This window comes from Orycteropus afer, unplaced genomic scaffold (assembly GCF_000298275.1).
Source record: "Orycteropus afer afer isolate SDZICR_OR568_19922 unplaced genomic scaffold, OryAfe1.0 scaffold00038, whole genome shotgun sequence".
In the NCBI taxonomy this organism is placed as follows: domain Eukaryota; kingdom Metazoa; phylum Chordata; class Mammalia; order Tubulidentata; family Orycteropodidae; genus Orycteropus; species Orycteropus afer.
In genome coordinates this window covers 138,195-161,426 of record NW_006921625.1, presented here as the reverse complement: position 1 = coordinate 161,426, position 23,232 = coordinate 138,195, and the positions used below count along the sequence as shown (strand labels likewise).

Genomic DNA, 23,232 nt, shown 5'->3' with positions numbered 1-23,232 from the left:
ATGACACAAATACTGCACATTTGTGGCTTTAAAGTGTAAAAAGTGGTTTTCTCACAGGAGCCTGGAAGTCTGAATTCAGGACGTGGTTCTAGGGGAGGGTCCTTCCTAGAGTCTCTCAGCTTCTAACAGCCGCTGGCCATCCTTGGCTTTCCTGTGCTCATGGATGCAGCTGCCCCCATTGTCCTGTTGTCTGGCCTTTCCCGTGTGTGTGTCACAGTGTCTGTTTTCCATTTGTGAGACAGCACTCAGAGGGTACTGGGTTTAGGGCTTACTCTTCTCCAGTGTGACAGAAACACTGTTCCCAAACAGGGCCGGGCATAGGACTTCCACATACCCTTCAATTCAATCAATTCAGTCGGTGACATGCCCACTCTTGTCTCTCTCCTTAAACCACAGCTGGGGCTCCTGGCATCCTAGGGCCTGAAGTTCAGCCTGGGAAAGAGGACCATGGCAGCCCTGTACCCAGGACATGGTGACCATGAGCTTAGCACTGGGGACATCATGGAATGAGAGGGTCAGAAAGAAGTCCCAGGAAGATTGGAGACCTTATTAAAAAGAGATTCAATGATACTCTCTTTGGATTCTTTCCCACTCACCGGGGACCCACTGTGGCCCAGGCCTTGCACTGGGCTCTCTTTCCCGCTTCCCTGGCTCCTCTCACTCTATGGCAGATGCCGACATTCCTTGTTTCAACACAACATCTACACCCACAGCCTTACACCCACACAGCTCTGCTGAGGTGTGTGATGGGGTCCCCTGCTCTCCAATGAACTCTGTCTGATGAGGCTGTGGTGAACTTGTTGGGGGTCAGAAGTTGGGGAGCAGGTTGTGTCTGTGATTTGTCTGTGATGTAAGACTGGCCTGAGCCTGGGGACACTGGAGGGGCTCTGAGCTGTGCATCTGACATGCGATGAGGCAATGATGGGGTAGCGGCTGAGGGCAAGGGAAGGGTGGTGGTGGATGCCAGATGGAGAGAGAATCAGAGGCTGAACAGGGGTCAGCAAGAGGAACAGCCCTTTGGTGGAGGAGGCAGGAATGTATACACTAAATACACTATGCTGTATACACTATGCTGTATATATGGGGCTCTGGTGGCACAGTGGTTAAAGCATTTGGATGCTAATCAAGCCATTGGGCAGTTCAGAACCACCTGCTGCTTATGTAAAGATTTACAGCCTTGGAAACCCTATAAGGCAGTTCTACTCTGTCCTCTAGGGTCACTGTAAGTTGGAGTCAACTTGATGGCAGTGGGTATACTGTATATACTGCATAGACTATACTGTAAACACTGTAATACTATACCATATACACTGTGGTATACTACTCTGCAGGCTCCATATACTGTACTGCATACACTATGTACTATATACGTTGTGCTGTATACACTGTACATACAATATTGCATAGACTATAAATATTGTAGTACTATACCATGTACACTGCTGTGCATATTCTGCAGGCTATGTACACTATACTGCATATACTATATGCATATACTATATGGTGTACATACTATACTGTATATACTATAAACACTGTAGTACTATACCATATACACTGTGCTGTACATAATATGAAGGCTTTATACACTATACTGCATATACTTTATGGTGTACATACTATACTTTATACATTATATTGTATATACTGTGCACATTCTATATACTACACTGTAACCTTATGCTGTAACCCTGTGTGGTATACACTGTATATGCTACACTGCACACACTACACTGTATATGTGACACAGGCAGTATATATGACACAGTAACCATGTGCTGTATATACTGTATATACTATACTGCACAAACTATATATGTGACACACACTATATATGCTACACTGTAACCCTGTGCTGTGTATACTGTAAATGCTATACTGCAAACATTATACTGTTTAAATGACACAGACTGTATGTACTACACTGTCACCCTGTAATGTGTATACTGTATATGCCATACTGCACACACTACACTGTATATGTGACACAGACTGTATGTACTGCACTGTTACCCTGTGCTGTATATACTTTATATGCTATAGTGAAGGATGTATACAGAGGGATTTCATGCTTGGTAAGGTGGAGGATCGACGAAAGAGGGGAAGGCCTTCGACGAGATGGATTGACACGGTGGCTGCAACAATGGGCTCAAGTATAGCAAGGATCATGGAGCTGGCACTGGATCAGGCAGTGTTTTTTTCTGCTGTGCATGGGGTCACTATGAGTTGGAAGCAACTCGACGGCACTTAACAACAACAACAACAACAACAGCAACAACATGCTATACTGTACACACTACACTGTATATGTGACACAGACAGTATGTACTACACTGTACCGCTGTGCTGTGTATGTTGTATAAGCTATACTGCACATATTACACAAATATATTCTTTAAATGGTCTCTAAATTCAGGAGGGATATTATCAAGGCCATATTTTGGCTCTCATGAACTTGTTTTAACTGCCTTCAACTTCAACTTGAATGTGCATATGAATAGTTGATGGTCTGTTCCACAATCAGCTCCTGGCTTTGTTTTGGCTGAAGATATTGAGCTTTTCCATTGCCTCTTGCTACAGAGGGATCAACCTGATTCCCATGTACTCCATCTGCTGAAGTCCACATGTATAATCATTGCTCATGTTGTTGAAAAAAGGTATTTGCAACGAATAAGTCGTTGGCCTTACAAAATTCTGTCATGTGATTTCCAGCATAATTTCTGTCACCAAGGCCAAACTTTACAACTACTGGTGATTCTTCCTTGTTTCCAACTTTTGCATTCCAGTCACCAGTGATAATTAACACACCCTGATTACATGTTCAGTCAATTTCAGACTGCAGAAGCTGATAAAAATCTTCAATTTCCTCATCTTTGAATTTGGTAGTTGGTGCATAAATTTGAATAATAGTCATATTAACTGGTCTTCCTTGTAGGGGTGGCTATTATCCTATCACTGACAGCATTGTACTTCAGGAGAGATCTTGAAACAGCCTTTGTGATGATGATTCCCACACCATTCCTCTTCAATTCATCATTCCTGGCGCAATAGATCATATAGTTGTCTGATTCGAAATGGCCAAAACCAGTCCATTTCAGCTCACTGATGCCTAAGATATTGATCTTTATGCATTCCATTTCATTTTTGACAACTTCCCATTTTCCTAGATTCATACTTCATACATTCCATGTTCTAGTTATCAATGGATGTTTGCCTCTGTTTCTACTCATTTTGAGTCATGCCACATCAGCCAATGGAGGTCCTGAAAGCTTTACTCTATTCATATCATTAAGGTTGTCTTACTCTGAGGAGTCAGATCTTCCCCAGTCAAAGTTTTGAGAGCCTTCTGACCTGAGGGGCTTGTCTGCTGGCATTATATCAGACAGTGTTTCAGGGCTAGTCATAAACTTTCCCAGTAATATATCAGACAGTGTTTCACTGCTGTTTATAAGGTTTTCACTGGCCAATTCCTTGAGAAGTGGATGGCCTCTTCCTTCTTCTGAGTCCGTCTTAGCCTGGAAGCTTCACTGAAATCTGGCCACCAAGGGTAACCTTGCTGGCATTTTGCAACATGGTGGCAGAGCCTCCAGTCTCACAGTGACATGTAAGCCACCACAGGATGAAAAACTGACAGACAAATTCTTCTCCCTTAGTTGTTCCTAACCTTTCTGCATCTGTCTCCCTCAGGTCCCAGTCTTAAAATAGAGCTGCCCCCAAGAGCAAAGAAGCCCCTGAGCCCTGCATCCACCTACCTGGGACCCTGGCCCTAAAATAGAACTACCCCCAAGTGAAAAGAAGCCCCCCGAGCCCTGGCCCCACCTATCTTGGGTCCTGGCCTTAAAACAGAGCTGCCTCCAAGTGAAAAGCAGCACCTGAGCCCTGCACCTGCCTACCTTGGGCCCCGGTCTTAAAATAGAGCTGCCTCTAAGCGTAAAGCAGCCCTCAAGCTCTGTGCCCACTTACCTCAGGCCTCAGCCTTAAAATAGAGCCACCCCCAAGCAAAAAGTTGCTCCTGAACCCTGTGCCCACCTACCTCAGGCCCCAGCCTTAAAATAGAGCCACCCCCAAGTGAAAAGTTGCCCCCGTGCCCTGAACCCACCTTCCTTGGGCCCCAGCCTTAAAATAGAGCTGCCCCCAAGTGAAAAGCAGCCCCTGAGGTCCAGGCCCACCTATCTAGGGCCCCGGCCTAGTGAAAACCCCATTACACCACTGTACATACTATACTGTATATGCTATGCTGTACAAAACATACTGCATAGACTATGCTGTATATAACATATATACTATACACACCAATATGTAAATATGTTTAAAGAATACAACTCCAATGTACACCTTTCTTGACTTTAAACAACACAGCCTCTCGCTTTTCTTTCTGGACAGCTTCCTTTTGGTCTACGTACACGTTCCGCATGAGCACAATTAAGTGCTGTGGAATTCCCATTCTTTGCAAGGTTATCCATGATTTGTTATAATCCACACAGTCGAATGCCCTTGCATAGCCAATAAAACACAGGTAAACATCTTTCTAGAATTCTTTGCTTTCAGCAAAGATCCTTTTGATATCAGGAATTATGTCCCTTGTTCTCTTCTGAATCCAGCTAGGATTTCTGGCAGTTCTCTGTTGAGTACTGCTGCAAGCTTTTTTCAATTATTTTCAAAATTTTACTTGTGTGTGATATCAATGATATTTGATAATTTCTGCAAAAATGTTGGATCACTTTTCCTTGGACTAGGCACAAATAAGGAACTCTTCCAGTTGGTTGGCCAAATTTCTTGTCATAGACAAGTGAGCACTTCCAGTGTTGCATCTGTTGTTGAAATAGCTCAATTGTATTCTGTCAATTCCTAGAGCCTTGGTCTGTGCTAATGCATTCAGTCTATCTTTGTTTTCTTCCTTCAGTGCCATCAGTGCTTGATCATATGCTACCTGCTGAAATGGTTGAATGCTGACCAATTCTTTTGGATACAGTGACTCTGTGTATCCCTTCCATCTTTTTTGGATGTTTCCTGCATTGTTCAATATTCTGCCCACAGAATTCTTTAGTATTATAATTTGAGGCTTGAATTTTTTCTTCAGTTCTTTCAGCTTGAGAAGTGCTGAGTGTGTTCTTCCCTTTTGGTTTTCTAAGTCCAGGTCTTTGCACATTTCATTATAATACTTTACTTTGTCTTTTTGAGCCACTCTTTGACATCTTCTGTTCAACTCTTTCACTTGACCTCTTTTCCATTCCACTCTACATTTAAGAGCAAGTTTCGGAGTCTTTTCTGGCATCTATTTTGGTCTTCTCTTTCTTTCCTGTCTTTTGCTCTCTTCATGTATGATATCCTGGATGTCAGCCCATAACTTATCTGGTCTTTGGTCTTTAGTGTTTGACGTGTCAAGTCTACTCTTGAGATGGTCTCTAAATTCAGGTGGGATATGCTTGAGGCTGTACTTTGGCTTTCATGGGCTGGTTTTTAATTTTCTTCAGCTTCGATTCGAACTTGCGTATGAGCAACTCATGGTCAGTTCCACAGTTGGCTTGGCCTTGTTCTGACCAATGATAATGAGTTTCTCCATCATCTCGTTCCACAGATGTAGTCAACTTGATTCCTGTGAATTCCATCTGGTAAGGTCCACATGTATAGCTGCCATTTATGTTGTTTAAAAAGAGATATTTGCAATGAATAAGTAATTGATTTTTCAAAATTCTATCATGCTTTCTCCAGCATCGTTTCTGTCATCAAGGCCATATTTCCCAGCTACCTGTCCTTCTTTGTTTCCAACTTTTGTATTCCAATCACCAGTAATTATCAATACATCTTGATTGCATGTTTGATCAATTTCAAACTGCAGAAGTTGATAAAAATCTTTAATTTCTTCATCTTTGGCATTAGTGCTTGGTGCATACATTTGAATAATAGTTTTATTAACTGGTTGTCTTTGCAGACCTATGGATATTACTGTATCACTGGCAGCATTGTACTTCAGGATAGATGTAATATTCTTGTTGACTGTGAAGTGATACCATTGCTCTTCAATTTGTCATTCCTGGCATAGTAAACCATATAACTGCTTGATTCAAAATGACCCAAACCAGTCCATTTCCACTAATGAATGCCTAGGATATCGATCTTCTTGTATTCCATTTCATTTTTGATGACCTCCAATTTTCCTAGATTCATACTTTGTACATTCCAAATTCTGATTATTGAGGGACTTTTGCAGCAGTTTCTTCTCATTTTGCCTGATACCACATCAGCAAATGAAGGTCAAGAAAGCTTTACTTCATCCACACCATTAAAGTCATCTCTCCTTTGAGGAAGTAGTTCTTTCCCCGTTGTATTTTGAGTGCCTTCCACTGTGAGGGACTCATCTTCTGGCACTAAATCAGACAATGTTCCCCTGCTATTCATAAGGTTTTCACAGGCCAATTTTTAAAGAATTAGACTGCCAATTCCTTATTCTTAGTCTATCTTAGACTGGAAATTCCACTGAAACCTGTCCACCATGTGTGACTCTCCTGGTATTTGAAATACCAGTGCCATAGCTTCTAGCTTCACAGTCACGTGCAAGCCACCACGGTAGGACAAACTGACAGACAAGTGCTGGATATATGGTGTAGACTATACTACACATTATGCTGTATATATTGCACATACTATCCTATATACAAGGAGCTCTGGTGGTGCAGTGGTAACACATTAAGCTTATAACCAAGATTGGCATTTTGAACCCACCAGCTGCTCTGCAGGAGACAGATGAGGCAGTCTGCTTCCTTAAAGATTACAGTCTTGGAAACTTTAGGGGGCAGTTCTACTCTGTTCTATAAGCTCACTATGAGTTAGAATTGTCTTGATGGCAATGGGTTTGGTTTGATTCGATAGCTTATATACACTATAATGCACACTAATTTTGTCAACTTGGCTAGGCTATGATTCTTAGTGTTTCGACAGACACTAGGCTGATTGCTGCTCTATAATGTAATATACTGTAATTATTTTCCATGATGTGATCTGATGTGATCAGTGAATCAGTTGATAAGGAGTTTTCTTGGTGACGTAGTCTGTCTACAAGATATAAGTGCATATTCTAGCAAGGCTTGCTATCAACTCTGTACTCTTCTTGTGAGCTGACTTCTGTTTTCTGGGATGTAAACCTGCAGACGTCTCTAGCCTGTCCCTTGACCTGCAGAGTTTGGATTCATCAGCTCTTGCAGGCCTGTGAGCCAGCAGGGGTCTTCATCTTGCCACATGACCTATGACTTTGGGATTTGCCAGCCCCCACAATTGTGTGTGCCATTTCCTCGAAGTAAATCTCTCCCTCTCTGTTTTATTTCTCTAGAGAACCCAACTAAGATATATATAATAAGTATATATATACTGTATACTCTACACATTATGCACTATATTGTATATGCTGCATACATCATACTGTATATGCTATGCTGCATATACCATATATACCACACTGCTTACACTATGCTGTATATACCACATACACTATACTGCACACTCTATACTGTATATACTGTATTATAAATACTATATATCCTACACTGTATATACTGCTATAATTACCACATATACTCCACCATAAACACCAAGCTGTACATACTATGCACTGTATACACTATGCATATATTGCATACACTGCCACTCCTCAGAAGGAAGGTTGGGCAATCCTACTTCCGTAGTGATACTGCCTTGGAAACCCAAGGAGGGGTCGCTATGAGTTGGGGCCGACTCGACGGCACATAACAACAATAACAACATACTGTATTATGACACTGTACACACTGTAAAGCTTATATGGAATATACTACAGTGTATACACTATGCTGTATACACTAATGTACCAAAACCAATTAGTGTAGCCACACCTTTGGTATCAGTTTTAGGGCATTCTCTCTTAGTTTTTACAATAGAATTTTCCAAATATTTAAGTTCTTTTTTTTTTCCTTTTTGCACAGTTCATTTCCAAATCTGTGTTTTTCCTCTTCCATCTTGTTATAAGCAGCAAGCAGAAACAATGACACCCCTTTAAGATCCTGTTTAGAAATCTCCTCAGCCAAATTTCCAAATTCATCACAAGTTCTTTGACTCTTTATAACAAGAACTGCCTTTCCTCAAGCATCCAATAACATGTTCATCATTTCCTTTTAAAGTTATACCAGAAGCATATTTAACATTCACATTTCTAGAAGCACTCTGTTCATGATGATAGCTTTCCTCACAGTTCTCACTTCTTTTTGAGCCCTCATCAGAATTGCTCTCAGTGTCCAATATCCTACCAAAAGTGTTTCCATGGCAATCTAGGGCCATACTATTAAGCACATCAAAATTCCTCCAGCTTCTACTCATTATCCAATTGCAAAACCACCTCCACATTTGAGACAATTGTTAGAGCAGAACTCCACTTGCCAGTACCAAATTCTGTCCTAGTTACCTAGTGCTACTATAATACAAATACCATAAGTGGATGACTTTAAAGAACAGAAATTACTTTCTCACAGTTCTTGAGGCTAGAAGTCCAAATCAGGGTCTCAGTTGTAGTGATTCTTTCATTGTCAGTAGTCCTGGGTGTTCTTTGGTTCCTTGGCTTGTGGATTAACCTTAGATGGTGTCTATTTCCCTCCTTCTGTGTGTCAGTGTGTCTATTTTAGTCATTTTATAAGTCAGTAGTGATTATATTTAGAACTCATTCTATTTGGGCATGATCTAATTAGCATACCAAGAAAATCCTATTTCCAAACAGAATTACATCTACAGGTATAAGAGCTAAGATTCTGTGATGGTTAAAGTTATGTCCAAGTTGGCTGGGCCATGATTGTCAGTGGTTTGTCAAATATTATGTAATCATCTCCTGTTTTGTGACCTAATGTGAGAAGCCAATCTGTTGAAAGGGGAGTTTCCTTGGTGTGGCCTGCATCATACACACATACATACATACATACATACATACATACACATACACATACACACACACATACACATACACATATACATACGTACGTACGTACACACACACACACACACACATATGTTCTGGCAAAGCTCACTCTCTCTTGATCCTGTATTTGGTCCTGCATTTGCCCTATCATCTTCTGACTTCTGGTGCTTGGAACGTGAACCAACAGGCTGCTGCCTGACCTGCAGATTTGGATTCCTCAGCCCCTGCTACCACATGAGTCAGGAGAAGTCTCCAGCTTGCTGCTGACCCATGGATTTGGGACCTGACATCCTCCACAATTGTGTGAGCCATTTCCTGCAATAAATCTCTCTCTATATATTTATATACACATTACTGGTTTTGCTCGTCTAGAGATTCCAGCCTAAGATCAATTCCAAGACATATTTTGGGGAGACACATTTCAATTCACAACACAATGCCAGGACAGAACACAGACCAGGAGTTCAGAAGACAGTTTCTATGTAGTTAGGCTGGTGGTTGGCCATGTGGCCTCAGGGACTCAGGGCTCTCTCAGAGCTTTGCCTTCCTTGCTGTCATAAGAGGGATCATCATCTTTGGTGTGCCTACCAGGTTGGGGTATGAATGAAGTGGTCTCACAGTGGTAAAAGGACTTTGAAATCTATACATTGTTATATCAAGGTGCAAAGTCATTACTGTTGTGTAAGGGTGGAGTCAAGAACATACAAGTGGGTTGACTTTATTCTTTAAACTTTTAAAGACTGATGCATAATTTACATGGACTAAAATGCACTCATTATTAAATATATAGCTTGAAGAGTTTTCACATGTTCTTATACCCAGATTGCTACCATTTAGGTCAAGGAGTTGTGCATTTCCATTACCCTAGCAGGCTCCCTGAGCCCTTCCCAGGAAACCTTGTGTCCCCTGCCATCCCAGAGGCAGCCACTGCATTGACCTCCACCATCATTGTCTGTCCTTGCTCTTTATTGAAATGGGCAGCACAGAACTGTGTGTCTAGATTCTTCAGCTGAACAAGTTTGTGAAGTCCTTTCATGCCTGTCTACATATCAATAGTTCATTAATCTGCTCTGTTGATGAAAATTTGGGTTGCCTGTTTTGGTCTATTATGAATAAAGCTGCTATAAATATCCCTGTGTGTATCTTTTGTGATATGTGCTCATTTATCTTGGGTTAATATGTATCTGTGGAACTGCTGGCTGATAGGGCAGGAGACAACCTTTAGTTTTCCAAATTGATTGAACAAGTTAAACTGCCCCCAGCAATGCATGAGAGTTCCAGTTGCTACACATCCTTGACAACATTTGTTGTTGTCACTCTTTAAATTTTAGCCATTCTAGTGGATGTGTTGTGGAGTCTTATTGTGGTTTTAGTTTGAATTTCCCAGATGAGTAATGTTGAACACACTTGCATATGCTTATCAGCCAATTTGATATCCCCTTTTGGGAAACACCTGTTCAAGTCTTCTGTCTATTTAAAAAACAAAACAAAACAAAACTTGTTTTCTTATTATTGAATTTTAGGAGCATTGTAAGAGGGGAAAGGGGACCCTGGATTCAAACAGGTTCAATAGAGACACTTTTATTAAGCTTTGGACAGGACAAAGACAAAACAAAGGCAATCGACCAGGTGGGGGGCCGGCAGCACGTACACAGCACAGGAAGCTGAATGGAGTTTGCCGAGTCATGGCCATGAGGGTAGCTATATATGATTGAAAAAAATAGGGAATCATCACACAATCGTGACTGGTGGCAGATCAATTCGTCACTTTTGCAGGCGGGACTACAGCAAAAGGGAAAAGACCATGATTGGGAATCGAAGATTGAAAAGGGTTACAGGATTGCTTCTGGGTCTAGACTACCTGACCAGATGGTGGTCCGGATAGGCTGTGACTCATGACCATGCAGCCTGAGTCTTAGTCACAAGGTGGCTACCAAACAACACCAAGACCCCAACCTTAATTTAAATTAGAAAAGGACACACTCAGGCAAGTTGCCTAGTTCCTTGTGTGAGCATAATCTACTTTCAACCATACTCTTCCTGAAGGCAAAGCGCCTCTCCCTAGGTTTGTCCTAGAACTTGTGTGTGCATCGCCACAGTGATGGTTTAATGGCCAGAAAGAACTCAAATGGTGTCTGAAACTCAAAATAATTGAGCTCAAAATCATTAGGGCTCCCAGTGCAGACCACGGGAGCTCTGGTGGCTTAGTGCCTAAGTCATTTGACTGCTAACTCCTCTGAAGGAAGATTGGGCAATCTACTTCTGTAGAGATACCACCTCAGAAACCCAAGGGGGGGTCGCTATGAGTTGGATTTGACTCGATGGCAGTGAGTTTGGTTTGGTGTTTTGGGCTGCAGACCACAGCCTTCCATGAACCCAAGTGCTTTAGAATTTAAGCTCTAATACAGTATATATATTTCAGTACAATTTTTTTTTCATAAAAACTGTACTACAAATATGTTCTCTCAGTCTGTGACTTACATCTTCTCTTTTTTTTTTTTTACCCCCACTCCTTTTCCATATTGTCCAGGGAGGCCCTGGGTGACAGTGGCAAGGAAAATCTTCCTAGAGGCACATTTCCAATGTCCATTTGATTGTCCACATGGTGCTGAGTGGCTGGCCATAAAAAGCAACTTTCATGGACTTTGAGGTACTGCTGATGTGATGGTCAGTGGTCAGGACTTGGAGGGAACAGGGTAGGGAAGCTGGAAGTGTATTGTAGTGCCAAGGCTGAGGGTCCAGCATGGGTTCACATGAGGATGAGTGTTCTGACCCTACCTCCCTGTCCACCCTGGGCCTCTGACGTTTCCTCTGGCCTCCTCTTGGCTGCAGGGTTGTGGCCATTTATCCCACACCTTCCTGACTCCAAGGCTGGTTCTCTCTTCCACTCCCTGGAGTATCCCAAGACTTCCCACCCCCGTTGCCAAGTGTGGGTGGCTCCAGTTCCCTCTTTTGGGGGATTTTTGAGTTTTGCCAAATGCCTTTCAGTCTTCTTCATTTGATTTGGAGCAAATTCATGAGGCATCTGGTATGTACGGTGCTCTAATGGGGCCCCAGAAGAGATGACTTTAGTGTCTTGAGGGCTGGTCTCAGTAGCTCAGGGCTGGGCCATGCCTTATAGGGGCATAGACGGGAGAATTGTTGGCATGGTGGGGGTCCTCACTTGGTTTCTTTGAGGGGCTCACATCCCAGGCTTTCCTCTCTGCAACATTTCATCTGATATAGCCAGGGCCAACTGCTGTCACCAGGAACTGCTTGAAATTATTGATCTTTTTGATTAGCCAAAAACCAAAACCAAACGCACTGCTGTCGAGTTGGATCTAACTCATAGCAACCCCTCCTTAGGTTTCTGAGGCAGTATCTCTACGGAAGTAGATTGCCCAACCTTCCTTCCGAGGAGTGGCTGGTGGATTTGAACTGCCAGCCTTCTGCTGAGCAATTAGATGCCATGGGTACTACGCCACCAGAGGTCCTTTTCTGATCAATGGTCCAAGCATTTTCATTTTCTACTCTACCTCAAAAATGATGTAGGTGAACCTAGGTATGTCTTTGCATTTATTGAAATTATTCTTTTTACAAAAATAATGTTAGTTTCAGAACATGTAGAAAGTACAGACAAGGTGCAAGAAGAAAACGAAAACCACCTAACATCCCACCTCCTGGAAAGGAACACTGTCAACACTGTGGGTGAAATCCACTGAGAACTTCTATTTGCACAGATGCCCAGATGAGGCATGATTTACACAATGCATCCTAATGACATTTGACTTGTGCTATGTATTTCTCCCTTCACCCTCAGCTGTGCATTTTGGCTTGCCAGTAAGCAGTGCCTCGTGTCACACAGTTACATTCCCTTATCTGGATGCTCCTTCATTGGTTCAGCTAACCTAGTCTTCCTGCCGCACGTATCCGTGCTTTCCTAAGGATGAACATCCTCACACAGAGAGGGCTGTGCCCAGGACCCTTTCCTAGAGGACAAACAGCAGACTCCCAGGTCAGGCACAGTTGCAGGAGCTTTGATCCAATTGCTCAGTTGTGTGAGTGTGACACAGCTGCCCCAGGTGAGCTGAGTGCTCACGATCCTTTGGCCTCACACCTGGCTGCATGGGCCCAGCTCTGCAGGAAGCTGCCTGGCCCCACCACACAACCCAGGGGCCTGTCTGGGCCGAGGGTGCAGAGCTGCAGCTCTGTGTGCCTCTGATCAGGACGCGGAGTGAGTGCTCATTGGCTCCTCCTGGAAGGCGCCGTGCCTGGCTGGGCATGCGTCTGTGGCACGCACGTTGCTGGGTGGGCAGCTGTACCAGATGTGCCCCACGATGGCCGCACGCTTGCGGATCCTGTGGCTCTTTCTCCTGGTCTGCTGGGCCCTCCCTGCAGGTGAGTGTCAGCCCTTTCAGGACCTTGAGGGTCACAGCACCTACAAGTGTCCAGCTCAGAGGGTGATCAAGGAGGGGACGGGAGAAGGTAGAGGAGAGTGCACACGCCAGGCCCACAGGGTCACCTGCTTTCTTTGTTCACGGTTTTGCTACCTTACCTTTAATTAAAGCAATTGAAGGCCAGACACGGGAAGGAAAGGGAGATTGGAGACAAAGGAGAGGCATTAGGAGTGAGGTTTAGCTCCCTAGTGCTCAATGCTTGGAATCCCTACTCATCTTTTTATACCTGCCTCTGTTGACCTGTGTTCTTGCCCCAAAGACCCTGCTGGGAACGAGTCACTGAGTCTCCTGGGTGGTGGAAACACTTGTGAGGGTGCAGTGGAGGTCCAGTCTCGGGGACAGCGTGGGTTTCTCTGCGGGGATGGCTGGGGCCTGGCGCAAGCATCCTTGATCTGCGAACAACTTGGCTGCGGCGAGGCGCACTGGACCCCCACCTACTTGCTGTTACCCAGTCAAATGGTGGCGCCCTGGCTCCAGGGCATCAGTTGCTCAGGCAATGAGTCCTCTCTCTGGGAGTGTGCTCTGGGGGCGTGGGGGCCGCTGCAGGACTGCCAGTGCCAGTGTGTGGCGACGGTAGTCTGTTCAGGTAGGTTGTGTGTGTGGGGTGTGGCCCTGACTCCCGGACTGGCCTCCATGACCAGGCTCTGGGAAGTCGAGCAGCCTAGTTGGGCCTAGCCCAGCAAGGTGGGAGCCCGGGCCCTCCCAGCCCCCGATTTCCTGGGTATGTGGCAGGCGGTGGGGCGGGGGGAGCAGGGGAACAGCAGCCCGGCTCATCTTACTTCCTTCTAGCGTGGTCACCAGGTTTCCGAAGGCAGCTCATAAGGCTGCACTCTCTTTTCGCCCTCCACCACCAGGGCGCGCGTCCCAGGGTCCCCAGAACACTCCAGGTGGTACGCATCTGCAGCGCCTAAGGCCGGCAAGGGACCCGACCTGGCGCGATGGCCACGATGAGGCAATCATAGGAAGAGGAACTCCAATTCCCGGAGCCCGACAGGGAACCGGGCAGAGAGTTCAGCGGGTTTCCCAGGCCACACAGTCCGCGAACGCGGAACGCGCCCCCTCCCTCCGCAACCGCGGATGTGCGGTGGGAGAACTGTTTCTCTCTGCGTCCCCAGGTGGCATCTCTCGCACACTAAGGCTGGAGGGCGGAGGAAGCCCCTGTGCAGGGATCTTCGATGTGGTGAACCCAGAGCTCTCCAGGCTGAGGTGTGGCCTGCACAAGGAGGAGGCCGGTGTCTTGTGCAAAGAGTTGGGGTGTGGCACCGCTCTGCAGTGGTCCAGAGAGCACCTCGCGGGGGGCTTCGGGGACCAGAGGCCGAAGGTCTTGAGCTGCCAGGGGACAGAGTCCAGTGTTTTAAACTGCAGGATCAGCCTGAGCCTCCTAGAGCAGTGCGAAGCCCCGGTGGAAACGGAGGTGGTGTGCTCTGGTAGGGATGCCCCGGCTTTGCAGGGCTTTTTCCTTTCCGAGAAAACAAGGAGGGCGCTACCCCACACAGCTCTGCCCCAGGAGGAGCGACGCCCCTCTCCCAGCAACAGGTGGTCGAGATGGCGGTTCTGTTTATCCATCGAGTCCAGGAAGATGAGGAGCAATGCCTCTGCTGCACTGTCCTGAACCCCACCGCTATTGGGGTCCTCCCTTCTAGGGAGATGGAGCTGGCGACCCCACAAAAAGGGGGATACTCAGAGGATAGCCAAGGCTCCTGGGTGTGCAGGGCTGCGGTTGGAGCTGTCCTTATCTAACCCTGCATGGGTGGCTTCTGAGAGACTGGGTCTCCAAGCGGTGAGGCCCCCAGACAGAGCTAAGGTCTCTCAGGGCTGGGCAAGGCCAGGTGTCTCCAGGTCCTCCTGCATCCCCTGTCCCTAAGGGGGCCAAGTGCAGGGCGGGTCTAGTTGCCCTTGGGGGCTGTCCAGAGCAGTGTCTGTCCCCAGGGCACACGGAGGCTAGGCTGGCTGACAGGGAGCACCCCTGCGCTGGGCGCCTGGAGGTGCGGCGCGGCCTGACCTGGGGCACTGTCTGTGACACGGACCTGGACCTGCCCACGGCTCACGTGGTCTGCAGGGAGCTGCAGTGCGGCTCGGCTCTCTCCACGCCCGGGGGCGCACACTTCGGCCAGGGCTCAGGGCCAGTATGGACCGAGGCCTTCCGCTGCGTGGGCAACGAGTCCCTGCTGTTCGACTGCCCGCGGGGGCCCGGGCGCCCTGAGCCCTGCGACCACAGCCGCGACGCGGGACTCAGGTGCTCAGGCGACAGTAAGTCCTCGTGGTCCCACGTGGCAGGGGCAGGGGCAGGGTCTGAGCTGGGCGGGGCGAGGTCACCGGACACAGGGGCTCTGAGGCTGACTCTGTTCTGTGAGGAAGGTGGACAGTCCAGGTGGGGGGTGGGGAGAGCTCAGGGCCCGTGTCCTTTCCCATCACTGAGGTGGACGCTGTTCTGTGATGATGGTGGACCCTCGGAGTGGAGGCGAGAGCTCAGGTTCCTGGGCCCTACTCTTCACTGTGATCCCTGGACAGGGTGGGCACCTGAACGAAGAGCGCATGCTCCCTCAGCCAGGCCTGACTCTTGGGCAGCCAGCCCTCCTCCCACCTGTTTCTTCCTTCCTCTTTGTTTTTGGCCTCACTTGTGCCTCCTCACTTCCTCCCCGGCAGTCCCAGGGCTGGGAGGAGGCCCTTGCTGTCCCACATGGTGCAGCAAATCCCTGGAGTTTGTCTAGTGACTTACCTAGAGCCATAACTTACAGGCCACTGCTTTAATCATTTTAGTTTTTAATTTTTAGAGCTTGTTTTATGTTCAATGTTATGTGTACATTTAGTTTCACTCCCCATTTGCCATGTCCAACCATAACCCAGTCTCCTTCCCTCCTTACCCTGTAGCCCTCCACCTGTGCCCCTCCTACTTATGCACTCCTGTTTGTCCTGCATTTCCTCAACTTGAGTATTACCCCTTTGGTGCCCCATGGTCCATTGCTTTAAGGGATGCATTACCATGGAGTATATGGGTGCATCATCCTGGGTTGAGTGGTCTGTGTGTTCATCTTGTTAACTACTGGGCTGAGAGCCAGCCCCTGAGGGTACATTTTATTCCAGGCGCAGAATGTATTCCAGGGTCATAGTATTCAGGGTCTCACCAGATTTCATCTGACCAGTAATTCTGGTCATTATTGAGTTTTTGGATTTTGTTCCATGTTTTTCCTCCCCCTCTATCCAGGATCTCCAGATTCGATCCTTTCCTGAGTGGTTGGCATTGGTAGGTGGGCACCATCTAGTTCTTCTGGTCTCCAGGGCCATAGTGTCCTATGGCTGATTGCTTCCAAATCCCCCCCCCCCACCTTTTAATGCATTTTTCTTCACTTTGGATGCTAGGAGACTGTTAGCTGCATCTTAGATGGCCTCTTGAAAGCTTTTAAGACCCCAGTCGCTACTCACCAATGTAGGATGTGGAGCAAGGCTTTTACATATTTTGTTGTGCCAATTGAGTCTGGTGTCCCCCAGTACTATGGTCCTGAGATGGTAGATCTATTGGATCTCTCTCCCATAGTGTCTGGTTATCTGTGAGGGATTACTACTCTGTGTCTGTCTTCTGTTGTTTCTGTAAGGACTGCAGTTATTTTGTATCACTGGTGTCTGTGTAAGTGCTTTAATCATGTTAAAGTTCAGGGGCATTGGGTCCATTCCCAGGGTTCTGCAACCACCTCTGTCTACTTCCTGATCAAAGTTAGCAACCACGCTCCACTACCCTTGTCCTTCCACCCCCTCCAACATTGTTTCCAGGCTTTATACAGTTGCCTTTTCTGGACTTTTTATATAAAAAGAATCATACAATATGTGGCCTTTTGTATCTGGCTTCTTTCACTCAGCATAATGGTTTCAAGGTTCACCCATGTTATAGCATCTATCGGAACTTCATTTCTTTTGATGGCTGAATATAGTCCATTGTAGGGATGGACCACTTTGTTCATCCATTCACTCATCAGTGGGTGGACATTGGGTTGTTTCCACCTTTTGGCTATTACAAATAATGCTGCTATAAATATGTGTACAAGCTTCTGTGGGATATGTTTCTACTTCTCTTGATTATATACCTAGGAGTGGAATTGCAGGGTCACATGGTGAGTCTATGTTTAACTTTTGAGGAACCACCAAACTGCTTTCCACCATGGTTGCACCATTTTACATTCCCACTAGCCATGGATGAGGGTTCTCATTTCTGCATATCTTTGCCAGTACTCACTGTTCTCCATTTTTTGACTATGGCTATCCTAGTGGGTATGAAGGAGCTCTGGTAGTGTAGTGCCTAAGGCACTTGACTGCTAACCAGAAGGCTGGCCGTTCAAACCCACCAGCTACTCCTCAGAAGAAGGTTGGGTAATATACTACCATAGTGATACCACTTCGGAAACCCAAGGAGGGGTCGCTATGAGTTGGGTCTGACTCAATGGCACATAACAACAACAACAGTGGGTATGAAGTAGTCTCTCTCATTTTTGTTTTGATTCACACTTCTCTGATGACAAATGACATTGAGCATCTTATTCTATGCCTATTGGTAATTTGCATATTTATTTGGAGAAATGTCTATTCAAGTCTTTCATCCATTTTTTTGAATTGAGTTTTTTGTCTTTTGTTGTTTTGAGTTCTTTATAAATTCAGGATGCTTATCAGATAAATGATTTGCAAATCTCTTCTCCCATTCTGTGGGTTCTTATTTCACTTTCTTGATGGTATCCCTTAAAATACAAAAATTTTAGATTTTGATGAAACTCAATAGACCTATTTGTTTTCCTTTGGTTCTTTTTGCTTTAAGCAGTATATCTAGGAAATTACTGCCAAATCCAAGGTCATGAAGATTTACCTCTTTCTTCTTCCAAATGTTATAATTTTAGCTCTTGCATTTAGACCTTTGATCCATTTTGAGTTAATTTTTGTATATGGTGTGAGGTAGGAGTTCAACTTTGTTGTTTGCACGTGGATATCTAGCTGTTCCATTACCATTTGTTGAAGAGACTTTTCTTTGCCCACTTAGTGGCCTTGGCACCCTTGTCAAAAGCCAATTAACCATAGATGTGTGGGTTTATTTCTGAACTTTCAATTATATTCCATTGGTCTCTATGTCTATACTTATATATCTATGCCAGCGGCATGCCATTTTGATTACTGTAGCTTTGTAGTAAGTTTTGAAATTGGGAAAATATGAATCCTCCAGCTTTGTTCAAGATTTTTTTTTTTTTTTTAAATTGTGATTTGGGTCAAGATTTACAGAGCAAATTCACTTTCCACACAGCAGTTCACATATACTTTGTCTCATGTCATTGACCACAGTTTACCACAATGCAACAGCTCCCCTCCCAGTTACCTCTTCCCAGTGTCCATCCCTCCATACTCTCCAGCCCCCTGAGCTGTCTCTCTGTGCATAAGCAGCCCTTCCTTCTCCCATGATTGTTCTCTCCAAGGCGTGTATCTGCTTGAGGTAAATGTTTAGCTCATATGCCTGTACTTTGTTTGGCTGGAAACCACAGGTGTGGGTTCAATTCCAGACCTGAAGGGCAGCTAGGGGCCGTAGTCTCAGTGGTTCCACCAGGCTCTATTGGACCAGCAAACCTGGTCCCCACCTTCTTTTTTTTTCCCCTCCAAATGATTTTGAGTTTTGTTCCACATTGTTCTCCCTCTTTATGCAGGATCTCCTACATCCCTTCCAAGTGGATGGCAGTGGTAGTTGGGCACCATCTAGTTCTTCTGGTCTCATAGTTGTATAGGTTGCAGATCGGATGGTGTACCAGTCGCTAGGACTAATTGTTTCCATTAATTTTGGTTTTCTTCTTTCTCCTTTGCTCTTGATGAGGAGAGACACATCATTGCATCTAGATGGCATCAAGATGGTTTTGGCTATTCAGGCCCCTTGAAATTCCATGTGAATCTGGTGATTGGCTTTTCTATTTCTGCAGAAGAGCAGTTGGGATTTTGATGTGGATTGCTTTGAATCATTTGGGTAGCATTACCATCTTAACAGTTTATGTCTTTCAATCCATAAACATGGGATGCCTGTGCACATACTTAAGTCTTCTTTAATTTATTTCAACGGTGTTTTGTAGTTTTCAGTGTGAAATGTTGCCCCTCCTTGGTTAAATGTATCCTGAAGCATTGTGTTCTTTTTCAGGCTATATTAAATGGAATTAGCTTAGTTTCCTTATCCAGATTATTCATTACTGGTGTACAGACATAAAATTGATTTTTATGTTGATCTTGTATCCTGTGACTTTGCTGAGTTTATAAGCTTTATTAGTTTTTTTTTTTTTGTGTGTGTGTGTGTGTGGAGGGAGTGCTCTATCCATACCTGTTAGATCTGGTTAGATTGGAGTCTTGTTCAAGTCCTCTGTTTTCCTATTGATCTGTCCAGTTGTATCTATTATTGAAAGTGGGGTATCCATGTTTCCAACTCTTACTATTGAAATGTCTATGTCTGCCTTCAATTCTGTCACTTTTTGCTTTACATATTTTGGGGCTCTGTTGTTAGGTATATGTAAGTGTGTATCTTCTTGATGGATGGACACTTTTAGCAATATATAACGCCCTTCAAGTCTGCTTTGTCTGATATCGGTATAGCCGCCCCAGCTCTCTTTTGGCTACTATTCACATGGATATCTTTTTCTATTCTTTCACTTTCAATGATTTGTGTCTTTGGATTTAAAGTGAATTTATTGTAGAAAGCATATAGTTGGGACATCTAGAAAAGATCAACTCTGTCATTTTCTGCCTTTTGGTGGACAGTTTATTCTATCTCCATTTAAAGTAATTATTGATAAGGTCAGACTTACTGTAGGCATTTTAAGATGGCTTTCTACACAGCTTATGTCTGTTTTGTTCCTCAGATCCTCTGTTATGGCATGCTTGTGTGTTTCATTGTTTCTCTAGGGTGCTGCTTTGATGCCCTTGTTATTTTCTTCTCTGTAAAAATTTAGTGACCCTGGGGATTAAAATGAACATCTTTAATTTATAAGCATATCATTTTCTAGTTTGAATGCATGCCAACTCAGGTTCTATAGTATTAAAAAAAACTCTACTTCTGTACAGTTCTGTTCTCCTCTTATGTTGTTATTGTCATAAATGCATCTTTATGCTATGTGTGCTTGTCAACACAGATTGGCAATGACTGTTTTCTGTTGGTCTTTTAAATCAAGTAGTGAAACAGGAGAGGTACAAACAGAAACATACAATGATAGTAGTGGCTTTTACATTGACCTGTTTAGTTGCTTTACTGTTGTTTATCTGTTTATATGGCCTTCAGAGCTGTCTAGTGTTCTTTTATTTCAGCCTGCTGGACTTCCTGTCGCATTTCTCTCAGGGCTGGTCTACTAGTGACAAAATTCTCACTTTTTGTTTATATGGGAATGTTTTAATTTCTCTTTCACTTTCGAAGGACATTTTTTCTAGATGTAGAAGTCTTGGTTGACAATTTCTTTTATTTCATTTCAACCCTTTAAATATGTCACCTTGCTGCCATGATTGGTAAGGAATTGGCCATCAGTGGTTTGAGGAACGCCTGCAGGCCGTGCGTCGCCACCTTCTGGCTTTGCTCTTTCTCTTTGTCTTTTTACGGTGATTGTCGTGTCTTGCTGGGGCTCTTCGGGTATAATAGTATTTCTGAAGTGTTTTTTGTGAAGACTATATTCTTGTGTTTGAGCACTGACCTCTGCTCTATCAGTTTAGTGGTCAGCTGGTGTTTTTTTTTTTTTCTTTAAACATAAGGTTTACTCTGAGAAGTCATTATACATGCATGCAGGGAAATAATTTTGTTTCTAAAAACAAGTGGCTCAAAGTGGACTAGTTAAAATTGTTAAAAACAGACCTTTGAATTAGCTCAAAACAATAACATAATATCTGATTGTTTCATGACTTGATAAACAATTGCAAATTGAAGGAACATGAGTCTCCCGGAAGGAAGGAAAATAAAGGGGAAAAAACACTCCTTAAGATGGGAGATTGCACAGATGCTTAAGTATGTTTGTCTTTTTTTAATGTTTTTTTTTTTTTTCCCCCAAGCTGGTAGTTTTAGAGTTTCTTAAATGCCTAGAATGGAAACACCAAAAACAAAAATCTCCTTTTCCAGTTTGTATGTTGACTGTTTCAGGTCACATCTTCAGTGCCTTGCCAAGCCATTTCTAACTCTGCCTTAGCCTTTGCTTCCTGCTTGTAAGGGGTCAATAGTCAGCAACTGGTTTTCATGAACCTTTCTCCAGGTTGCTGTAATCTTTTTACCATTCACCAGAGTTGATTCTGACGGCTCTCCCAGCTTAGTTGTTGAAGGGGCACAGTTTTCTAGTTCCACTTGCTTTGTAATGTCATTCCTCAATGCTGTGTTCTTGCCTTTAGTCTGTTCTTTCCAAATCAGGGTGTGGGATGTGTTTAACTGAGGTCTATGAGGCCCCGGTGTGACAGTGCCTGTGGAGGCTGGGGAGCGAGTCCTGACAGACCACCCTGTCCCCCAGATTTCCGGCTGGTGAACGGCAGCAGCAACTGCATGGGGCGAGTGGAGCTACGGGTGCAGGGAGTCTGGGCACCTCTTTGTGCCAACTCCTGGGACTTAGCCGATGCCAGTGTCCTCTGCCGCCAGCTCAACTGTGGCAATGTGGTGGCCACACACAGAGGAGGCTTTTTTGGGGCAGGGAAAGGTACCATCTGGCCTGACGTGTTTCACTGTGTGGGGACAGAGCCCCACCTGTGGCGTTGTCCAGCAAGCACCTTGGGAGCACCAGCCTGTGCCCCGGGAAATGCAGCAACTGCTGTCTGCTCAGGTGGGTACAGGGCAAGTCATGCAGTCCAAGTGGGCAGTTGGGGTAGACACAGGGATGCTCAGGGGCTGGTCTGCAGGGGAGGAAAAGAGGAGTCAAAGGTGGGCAGAGGGGAGGTCTTCTGTGAGTGCAAAGATTGTTTTAGGCTAATGGCAAGATCAGTGTCGAGAATGACCAGTAGTTGAAGAGGATTACAGAATAAAGGAGGAAGAAAGACCACAGGAAAGTACAGGGGACATTAAACAGACTCAGGGGAGGGAGGGTGGGAGGTGGACAAGTCACTGTGTGGAGGTTGGCCCTGTTTCCTCTTTGACTCTCTTGCCCCCTTTCCACCCTTCCTCTCAGGTCTCCCCCACTCCCTGCGGTTGAGGGATGGACACACTCGCTGTGATGGGCGTGTGGAGGTGTCCCTGGACAGGGTGTGGAGTCGTGTCCTGGATGATGATTGGGACCTGCGAGGTGCCAGCGTCGTGTGCCGTCAGCTTCAGTGTGGAGGGGCAGAGAAAGCCTACAATGCTTCTGCCCCAGGTGGAGGTGCCACACCCATAGGGCTGAGCCGCGTGCAATGTCTGGGTACCGAGACCCACCTGACCCAGTGCAATGTGTCCACGTCACTGCTGGTGCCCACGAGGAATATACCAGATGTGGGTGTTGTCTGCTCAGGTGAGTGAGGCTGTCCGAACCCAGTCCTCCCACCTGGCTGCAGCCACCTGACTCAGTCTCTCTGCAGGGAGCCTCCAGTTGCGTCTGGCTGGTGGGCCAGGGCGCTGCGCAGGGCGTGTGGAGGTATTCCACAGTGGTGTGTGGGGCACAGTGTGCGATGACAGCTGGGACCTGAGTGATGCCCACGTGGTCTGCAGGCAACTGGGCTGTGGCCAGGCTCTTGATGCCCCGCGGTCCGCCCGCTTTGGGGCTGGGGCTGGGCACATCTGGCTGGACGAGCTGGGCTGTGAGGGCACGGAGTTGGCGCTGTGGCAGTGCCCGTCACGGGGCTGGGGCCAGCACGACTGCAGGCACAAGGACGACGCTGGTGCCATCTGCTCAGGTGCGCTCTTCGCATGCATTGCCACCCCACGAC

The 23,232-nt window shown here is 45.5% G+C and overlaps 1 protein-coding gene across 1 annotated transcript in view; it reads left to right on the top strand.

Annotated features, from left to right (window-relative positions):
• The first annotated feature begins 13,251 nt into the window (after window positions 1–13,251).
• Window positions 13,252–23,232, top strand: part of LOC103193606 (scavenger receptor cysteine-rich domain-containing protein SCART1-like) — a 13,224-nt gene continuing 3,243 nt past the window's right edge. Inside the window, exons 1-7 of the mRNA XM_007936862.1 lie at window positions 13,252–13,312; window positions 13,631–13,957; window positions 14,487–14,798; window positions 15,301–15,621; window positions 21,852–22,157; window positions 22,500–22,817; window positions 22,885–23,199. Of these exons, the coding sequence (XP_007935053.1) occupies window positions 13,252–13,312; window positions 13,631–13,957; window positions 14,487–14,798; window positions 15,301–15,621; window positions 21,852–22,157; window positions 22,500–22,817; window positions 22,885–23,199 (1,960 nt within the window). The remainder of the gene's footprint in view (window positions 13,313–13,630; window positions 13,958–14,486; window positions 14,799–15,300; window positions 15,622–21,851; window positions 22,158–22,499; window positions 22,818–22,884; window positions 23,200–23,232) is intronic.